General features: G+C 46.9%; 1 protein-coding gene across 5 annotated transcripts in view; it reads right to left on the bottom strand.

Annotated features, from left to right (window-relative positions):
• Positions 1 to 2,028: 2,028 nt before the first annotated feature.
• LOC126982278 (homeobox protein cut-like) overlaps positions 2,029 to 9,945 on the bottom strand; it is a 75,106-nt gene continuing 67,189 nt past the window's right edge. For 4 of the 5 annotated variants that reach the window (XM_050834271.1, XM_050834273.1, XM_050834272.1 and 1 more), the window contains 5 exons: positions 9,528 to 9,657; positions 6,991 to 7,095; positions 4,297 to 4,463; positions 3,889 to 4,029; positions 2,029 to 3,781 (listed from right to left, as the gene is read on the bottom strand). In XM_050834271.1, the coding sequence (XP_050690228.1) occupies positions 2,510 to 3,781; positions 3,889 to 4,029; positions 4,297 to 4,463; positions 6,991 to 7,095; positions 9,528 to 9,657 (1,815 nt within the window). In that variant the 3' untranslated portion in view covers positions 2,029 to 2,509. The remainder of the gene's footprint in view (positions 3,782 to 3,888; positions 4,030 to 4,296; positions 4,464 to 6,990; positions 7,096 to 9,527; positions 9,658 to 9,945) is intronic. The other variant, XM_050834274.1, reaches the window with a different exon arrangement.

Below are 9,945 nucleotides of genomic sequence, written 5' to 3'. Positions count from 1 at the left end.
TAGAGAAAGAAAAAGAGACGGGAGAGAGAAAGGGTGAAGGAAGGGAGGGGTGGAGGAAAGGAGGAAAGGCTGAAAGGAGGAAAAAAAAGAAAGAGCTCTGATTGTTATAGATAAATGCCAAAGCTATAATAGAGGAGAGCGGATAATTGCGTCCTTCCTTTCATTTTCCTGTCATTTATATGTATTTTTATTCCTGCGCTCCTTCCTGCGACACACACACACACACACACACACACACACACACACCCTTAGTACACATATCTATTAAAAAACCCCACATATGAAGAAAGAAAGATGAGGAGAGAGAAACCTAACCACACACACACACACACACACACACACACACACACACACACACACACACACACACACACACACCCTTATTAGTATACATATCTATTAAAAAAAAAACCATATGAAGAAAGATGAGGAGAGAGAAACCAACCCACTCACACACACACACACACACACACACACACACACACACACACACACACACACACACACACACACACACACACACCGGAAGGACAAGAGGGGGTGGGGGTGGGGGGGGGTGGGTAGATCGGTCCTCGCAATCATCATTACAAGTCAGACGGAAAAAAACTGAACAAAGAGGAACAAATCGTTTGGCGATGAAGAACATTCGAAATATCACTCACGAACGCACACAATACCTCCCCCTCCTCCTCTCTTTCCTCCACCTGTCTGTAAGGAGGGGTGGAGGGGTCAGGGAGTGAATGGAGGAGGTTCGCTACATTACCCAAATCGATTCCTGGATGTTTAATAATTGTGATCCGTAACTCTTCTTATATCGATTCCTTTTTCCTTTCTCTCTTTTTTCTTTTACTCCTGTTTTTTGTTTTGTTTTTATTTTTCTCCCTTTTGTGTTTGAATTCCAGGCTTGTTTTTCTTTTTTTGGGTATGTCTGTTGTTTGTTTTTGTTTTGTTTTATTTCTCTCGTTTGTGTTTGAATTCCAGGCTTGTTTTTTTTATGGGTATGTCTGTTTTTGTTTTTGTTTTGTCTTTTTTTTCGTTCCCTACCCGTGAATGCATTTGTTTGTTTGTTTGTTTATTACCGTACCCGCGATGTGAGTTTTTTTTGTGATTGTTTGTTTCCACTATTTGTTTTTTTACCGAGAAGACAGAATGGTCGTGATTGGTCTAAGTTTTTTTTTCTCTCAAGTTAAAGTTTTCTCTCTCTCAGGTAATGGTTGATACTCTGAGTCTCTCTCTCTAACTCTCCTTAAACCTACAATTCTCTCACTTTCATTCTTCCTTTCTTTCTTTCTTTCTTTTACTCGTTCTTTCTTTCTCTCCTTAACAACTACACCAATTGCTTCGTTTCCACTTGTTTCTGCCAACCACAACACACCAGCCAATCATCTTGCACTTCCCCCTCGAGCTCAGCCAATCACACCACAGGTTCTCTCTTTCAGCAGCCAATGGGGAGGCGAGCAGTGTATGACGTCATCACTAATGTTCCTTCGTTGCGTTGGTTGGTCATTCATGTGTAGCCGGTCGCGTCAGGCTTGCGAACTTAATGAATTCTTGCGTTTCTTTATGGGGTTGCTTGTTCAAGGCTTAATATTTATACAAGTAGTTTTTTTTCCTTAGGTTAACATCATATTTTCTTTGTCAAACTTAATATGCTTTCTTTTTTAGGCTCAGGCGAAGCGAAGGCCTGTTTTGTAAGGTCAAGCTCATGTTTGTATTCATGGAACTTGATCGCTTTCTATTTCCTAGGTCATCCGCTTGTCCTTTCTGTCAGGTAAGGTCACCAACGTATTCATGTACCTTGACACTCTTTGCTTTCTTTAGAGCCGCGCGCGAGGCTTCAGCTAACACACACAGGCCTGTTCAGTAAGGTCGAACGTTGTATTTCCTTCACGGGTCGTTAATTGGGACTCTTGAAGCGCTCGCGTTCACCTGGATGGCGGCGGCGGCGGCCAGGTGAGGGCGTGGGACTAGCGCGCGCCCGCCGTCCCTCACACCCCAGCCACGGCGGGACGACGCGCCCGCGGGCCGTCCCGTGCTGGGTTCACTGGGGTGCCTCCGAGGTGCCGCGTCTGCTACACCTGGCGGGGAGGTCACCTGGGCCGCGGTTCACGGGCAAAGCTCGGCGACTCTCGTGTCTGTTTGTTGGGCTTCGCCTCGCGGTGCGGCGGCGGCGCCGGGCCCGGGGCGGTGCGGCGGCCTGGCGTTCTCAACACCTGGCGTTACTAGGCTACGGGAGCTCCATACAAAAGAAAACGGGACGAGGGAAAATGTTATGTACAAACCTTTCGACAAGTTAACAAGTAAAATACACGAACATTTCATAGTAAAATAACAGAGGTTGACGTCTGCAGGACTTATGACTTGAGAGTCTAAATTGTGATTTATAGGCCCACAACGTGCCTACGAGAGATTCCGGGAGGGCGTCCGCCGCCGCCGCCCCTGGCCGCCGCCACGACCGACGCGTCACAAACTCCGGCATCAAAGCGTCTCCGTTAGGCCGACACTAACATCACGCCTCTTCCTCCTCCTCGCCCTCGCCCTCCTCGGCTGGGGGGGCGTCGGGCCCCGGCGCGGCTCCCTCCTGGGGGGCCGCGGCCTCCTCCTCCTGCAGGGGGCCGGACTCCCCCTCGGCGGGGTCGGGGCGGGGGGGCGGGGAGGGCATGGAGGAGGCGGGCTGCTGCGGCTCCTCCTCGGGCTCCTCCTCCTGCTCCTCCTTGAGGGAGCGCGCGCGCGCCTCCTCGACGGGCGTGGGTTCGATGCGCACCGTCTCCTGCTGGTCCCGCTGGTCGCGCGGGCGGTAGTCGTCCGTCTGCATGACGCACACGCCGTTGATGATCACCTCGCGCTCCTTACCGTCGCCCGACGCCCACGAGGGGTTCACCCACTGCGGGGCGGCGGGCTTGCGGCGCGAGGAGGAGCGCGCCACGGGGGAGGGGGCGCCGCGCCCATCGCGGTCCTCGCCTTCCCCCTCGGAGCGGCCGCCGCCGGGGCTCATGGCGCCGGACATGTTGGAGTCGTCGTCGCCGAGGGATGTGTCGTCGTAGTCGTTCTCGGACTTCATGGACAGGTCGAGGCCGCTGCCCAGGTCACGGTCGAGGGCGTGGCCGGCCAGGCCGTGCGGCCCCAGCTGCGGGAAGTGCGGGAACAGGCTGGGCGGCAGGCCGTGGCCCAGGCCGGGCAGGGTGGGCGGCAGGCCCTTCTCCTTCCTCACCTCCATTATCCGCTGGGACAGCAGGATACGGAAGTTGAGGGGGTCGAAGGGGGCGCCCTGGGCCTGGCCGGGGGGCGGCTGCGGGGGCTCGCGGGAGGGGGAGCTGCTGCCGCCGGGGCTGCCGGGGTGCTTGAGGCGCATGCGGTGGTTGTGGAACCAGTTGGTGATGGTGCGGGTGGACAGCTGCAGCTCCTGGGCCAGGAACTCGATGTTGGCCAGGTTGGGGTAGGGGTCCAGGGCGAAGGCCAGCTTGAGGGCCTCCTTCTGCTCCTCGGAGAAGAGCACGCGCTGCTTCTTGGAGGTGCCGCCCGGCGACGGGGCCTGGAACACGTCCTGCGAGTCCTGCGACACCTCGGCCGTGGGGTCCAGGGCGCGCCGCCGCTTGTTGGCCTCCCGCCGCTCGTTCTTCATGTGCTGCAGCTTCTCCACGTTGCGCGGATCGTTCAGCCACAGCTGCATGCGGATGAACGGCTCGCGGCCCTTGATGCTCAGCATGTGCCACGGCTTGGGCTTGCTGAGCAGCTCAGACACGGAGCCCTGCGACAGCCCCAGCACCGCCTCGCCGAACAGCTGCAACGACACGAAAGGGGGGTGTTAGCGGGGCGACACACACACACACACACACACACACACACACACACACACACACACGACACAACAAACGCACACCAACTCACCTTCTGGCCGATGTTGTTGGCGAGCAGCACCTCCTTGATCTTGGTGGTGATGACCTGCGTGTCGAGGTCCTGCGTGAGGGCCGCCATCTCGTACACGGAGGGCGCCACGGGGCCGGGATGGCGCGGGTTGCTCAGTGCGCTCTGCCGGGCCAAGACGGGGAACATTACCCTCACTGCAGGACCAAACCCGCCCGACCACGCACACCCACCCACCTCCTTGCACACCCACCTTACAACCTTACCTTACCACGCACACCCAATCACCTCCCACCCCTTCACCCCCTTAACACACACACACACACACACACACACACACACAGGACTCAAGACTCCCTTTACCTCAAGCTCATCAACAAGTTACATTCAATATCACCAAAGAACTCTAGAGGAGGGGCATAGGACTCTTACCTTTCGCAGGGGGTCGAGCGGGGGCATTCTGGAGTCAAAGGACATCGGGTGTGAGGGGAGAGGCAGGCCGCCGAGGGAGGGGGGGATCCCGACAGGCGGCAAGGGGGATTCAATGCTCTTTGGGAGGTCAGCGGCGAGCTTCATGTGGTGTGGGGGCTTCCCTGAGCCTGTAGGAGGAAACAAAGGATGCGTTAGAGGAGTCCTAAAGGATGTCTTGTAGGATATTTTTTGAGTGCATGTAATTTCTCTCTCTCTCTCTCTCTCTCTCTCTCTCTCTCTCTCTCTCTCTCTCTCTGTAAGCACACAAACTCTCCATTTGTACGAATCATCCCAATTTCACAATTCATTCCTCCTCCTCCTCCTCCTCCTCCTCTCACTTCACACTCATCCATATCCATCCCTCCACTTCCTCCACCCACATTACCTCACTCCACACACACACACACACACACACACACACACACACACACACACACGACGTCAAAACACAGGACATAAATCTTCATGATAATCTTCTCGCTCTCCCATCAGTCTCGCCTCTCTCTCGCTCAATGACAAAATAAAAGCAAAAAAATACAAGAAAGAAATTGAGTCCGGGGAAATCTTATAGTATTGCGACGCTGGTATTCACTCTTCACTCACTCACTCACTCGCCTTTTTACTCAACTCATTTACTCGTTCTAATTTACTTACTCATACGCTTCCTCCTTACTCACATTTACTCACTCATTCACTCACGAGCCTTTTTACTCACTCGTTTACTCGTTCTAACTTACTTACTCATACGCTTCCTCCTTACTCACATTCACTCACTCACTCACTCGCCTTCTAACTCACTCATTTATTCGTTCTAACTTACTTATACTCTTCCTCCTTACTCACATTCACTCATTCATTCACTCTTCCTTCTTACTCACTTCCACTTTCTCTTTCATTTACTCACCTCCTTTCTTCCTCATTCAGTTCTATACTTCTTCTACACTTCCTCCTTACTCACATTCACTCACTCATTCACTCTTCCTTTCTCACGCCTTTCCACTTTCTCTTTCATTTACTCTTCCCATTCACTCGCTTCCTTTCTTCCTTACTCTCTCACGCATTTCCTTGCTTTCTCTCTCATTCACTTCTTAACCCAATTTCTTACTCTATCATTCACTTCCTTACTCACACACACACACACACACACACAGGCACCTCCTTCTCCCCCCCCTCTCCACCCCTCCCCCCCACACACACACGCACTCACACACGCAATCCATCTCATAATCAAACACTGAGACAGGTGACGCAATAGGCGACAAACAGCTCACGTATACGATAGCTTGCGCAAGAGTAATGATGTAAATAATAATAATAATAATAATAGTAAAAGAAAACACTGACTCTGAAGGGATGACTTAGCTTTTTTTTCTGTCTTGATGCTTAAAAATATGAACTGTCAGACGTGAATACTTAATGAATTGCGATTGTTATTTTTTGTTTGCTTTAAGTCCAGTTACAATAATAATAACAATAGTAACGATAGCAGTAACAACACACACACACACACACACACACACACACACACACACACACACAATACTGGAATTCTTTTGCAGTTTACGAGTATCGAGCAATAAATAAATAAGTGAATAAATATACATATGAATAAAAGAATGTATTTGAGAATAGAAAAAAAAATTAGAATAATCATAAATCTGCTTTCAAGTTCTGCAAGTTAAGAGGCCGCAGACAACAAAACAAAAATACACAAAAACAAAAACAAAATGACAGAGAAATCACGGCGAAGCGAACAGTGAGGAAAAAAAGAACCAGAAATAGGAGGAGAAGGAGGAGGAAAATGAGATGTAGGAGGAAAAGGAAGGAAATAAGGGAAGAGGGAGGAAGGGGAAGAACTTACTATGTGTCTGATGGAAAGATTGGAGGAAAGAAAACAGGAGATAGAAGGAGAACAAGGAGGAGGAAAAGGAGAATGAGGAAGAGGAAGGGAAGGAGAACAGGGAAAGGCATGAAGGAGGAATTTGTAGGTTATGGAAAAAGGTTGGAGGAAAAAAAAAGGAGGTAGACGGTAGGAGGAGGAAGGAAAAGGAGAATGAGGAGTAGAAGGCATGGAAAAACACAAAACAAGGAATGGGAGGGAAAGGAGTAACAGAGTGCGGGATAGAAGGGCGGGAGTAAAAGAAAGGAGATGAGCAAAGAGGAACAAAGAGAAGGAGAAAAAAAAGGTAAAAACGAAAAGGAAGGAGGAAGTACAAGGTAAGGAAAACAAGGCGATCAAGGCGAAGGTGAGGAAGAGAAAAAAAAAAGTAAAAAAACGAAAAGAACAAGAGGAAGAAGGCGAAAGTGAGGAAGAGAAAAAAAAGGTAAAAAAAGGAAAGAACAAGAGGAGGAAAAACAAGGTAAGGAAAACAAGGAAAACTAAGGCGAAAGTGAGGAAGAGAAAAAAAGTAAAAAAAGGAAAGAACAGAGAAAAGAGGAGGAAAAAAAAGATAAGGAAAACAAGGAAAGGAGAACAAGACGACGAAGGAAGGAAGAGAAAAAAAAGTAAAAAAACGAAAAGAACAAGAGGAGGAAGGCGAAAGTGAGAGAAAAAAAAACGATAAAAAACAAAAATAACAAGAGTAGAAAGTACAAGGTAAGGAAAACAAGGCGACAAGGCGAAGGTGAGGTACGGGCGAGCAGAGAGAGGCTTACTTGTGTATGGCGGAAGGGTGGGAGAGCCAGAAGTGGATAGGCCCGGGAATCGCGCCCCAGCACCCCCCAAACCCCCGGGCAGAGGGCAACCACCGACTAAATACACTATGAAACGAGAAGGCAATAGGGGGATGGTTAACAACACGGCGCCGAGGGAGGAAGACACAGGTTAGAATGACACGGATTATTATTATTATTATTATTATTTTCACACGACAAAACAAATGGGGGAAAGATGGGTTTGTTATCATCGGTATAGTCATGGATTTGGATATGTTTGGTTAACTAACTTTACACGAGAACAAAAATGGGGAAAGATGGGGTTTGTTATCATTGGTATATGCTTAGATTTGGATATGTTTGGTTAATTAACTTCTTGGTAATTAACTTCACACGACAACAGAAATGGGGAAAGGCTGGGGTTGTTATCACTGGTATATTCATGGACTTGGATTTGGATATGTTTGGTTAATTAACTTTACACGACAACACAAATGGGGAAAGGTTAAGTTTAATGTCATTGGTATAGTCATTAATCTGAACTGTGTTGTATTGGTAATTGTAATCTTCACATAACAACACACAAATAAACACAACACAAATAAGAGAAAGACTGAGTTTGTTGTTACTGTTATGTCATTACTTTGAACCGTGACATGTTTGTAAATTTTGACACAGACGACACAGCAAAAAGATAAAGATTGGTTTTGTTATCATTGTTAAAATCATAATGTTTGTGTGTCATTACTCTTGGTTTTTGGCACAACACGAGACACAAACAGGAAAAATAATTTGTTCATTAATCATTTTCTTTGTAATTGTTAAGAAATGGGTTATGGAAAATGGGTTAAATATTATAATCATTGTTTAGAATATTGTTTTAAAATTACACTTATTGTTAGTTCTACCATGACATCACGACACACATACACAGAGAAAGGGTGAACATGTTGGTCGTATCATCATCATCATCATCATCATCATCATCAGTCATATTACTCTTTTCATCATCATTATTATACTTTTATTCGGATTACAAGGAGAAAATGTGGATAGCATTCTGTATAAGTCATTCATAAGTCATTTAATTTTATCTTTCATTTTCTCAGGTGAGGAGATGAGCTCATAACACCTGTCCTATATCAAGGTTTGGTTAATTAAGGATTCACAGGTAAGTTCCGTCCACTGCTGACCCGGGAATGAGAGGGAAAGTAAGAGAGAGACAGGTAAGAAGGAAGTGTGTGTGTGTGTGTGTGTGTGTGTGTGTGTGTGTGTGTGTGTGTGTGTGTGTGTGTGTGTGTGTGTAGTGATAAGATTGTCCCTATCAGTATAAAAGACTGCATTCATTCACACACACACACACACACACACACACACACACACACACACATACACACACACACACACACACACACACACAACCTATCTTCAATTTACAAACAAACAAATAAAAAAAATACCATTGCAACTAGAAACCGTCAGTATGAAATTAAAAAATAATAATTAAAACACACGTCGGGGAAATCTGAGTCACACGAACAAACTAACAAACACACTATCTCACCACTTCTTGGACAGGAAAATGTCAGAAAACGCAGATAAAGATGCAGAAGAAGAGAAGGTTGAAGAAGAAAATAAACCAAAACGGAATAAGAAGATGATGAAGAAGAAATTTAAGAAAAGCTAATTCATTCAATCTTTCTTCATCTACACTTCACTATGCATTTCCAACCATTACTACGAAGAAGAGGAGAGAGATGAAGAAGAGAAGAATGAAGAGATGATAAGTAGAAGGAGTGTAAATATAACTGTCATTCATCTTTTTATAACACACTTTTCTACACTTTTACAACTACGAAGAAGAAGAAGAGGAAGAAGAAGAAGAAGATGAACAGTTGACGAAGAGAAATGTCAAAGAATATCATCACTCAATCAATCGTTTTAACCTTCACCCTACTTATAAAACATTTCACTACATCAAAGGCGGCAGCTCAAGGGAAAAATTATGTTGCCTCTTCTTAAAAATCTAAATGTTGCAAAACACTCAAAACATCCAAATTAAATCATTCAACTACACCCAATACTTCGGCACATACCCTCAAACACTTCGGGGTCCACACACTCACAAGGCTTTCGTAGAGGCTGGAGTTAGCATTTCCATGGGTCGTTTTATGAGTCTCGTACAACGTTGCCAGATTCTCGTACACTTCACCTTTTAAGTTTGCTAATTTCCAACCCCCAAACTGTCCTCTCCGCCCTAATAACTGGCTTGGTATATAGCTAACGTTAAAATGGTTAATTATATATATTGCTGTTTCTTGGCGATAGTTATGGGGCAGAAACCGGTAAATATGATGCTTCGAGTACGATAATCTGGCATGGCTGGTCTGGTAATAGTTTGACAAGGCTTCTGAATCATGAGAACTGGAAATGCCTAAAACTCCTATACGAGAGCCTTGTCAAATGTGAGTTGGCGGCCCGAAAGGTTTTAATATGGACCTGTGACCGAACACCTCTCCCCATTTTTGTGTACTTACGGGGCGGGGCGGTATATCCTCCTGTCCTCATCAGCTTCTCTGGGGCGATCTTGTACTGCGAGGCCACCAGCTTGTGCACCGCGTTGTCATCCTCGAGGAATATTTTCATGCGGATAAATGGCTCGCGGCCCTGAGGGAGGAAGGAAGACGACACAGGTGAGAAGGTGGGAAGGTACGCAGGTGAGGTAAGGGAGAAGACGCCAGGTGAGAAGGTGGGAAGGTACGCAGGTGAGGTAAGTAAGGTAAGAAAAGTAAAATGATATAAAAACTTACCGAAATAGGAAAGCAAGAAACAGCACTTCACTTCATTCTATTTTCCCTACCTGTTCCTTCATTCCTTCACCAACCTACCTTGTCAGCCTTACCTCTACCTGTTCTAGCCATCCATCAGTCTACCCTCTATATCAGGATTCCCTTT

This window comes from Eriocheir sinensis, chromosome 50 (assembly GCF_024679095.1).
Source record: "Eriocheir sinensis breed Jianghai 21 chromosome 50, ASM2467909v1, whole genome shotgun sequence".
In the NCBI taxonomy this organism is placed as follows: domain Eukaryota; kingdom Metazoa; phylum Arthropoda; class Malacostraca; order Decapoda; family Varunidae; genus Eriocheir; species Eriocheir sinensis.
The sequence above is the reverse complement of the archived record's forward strand: the minus strand, read 5'-3'. Positions and strand labels throughout refer to the sequence as shown.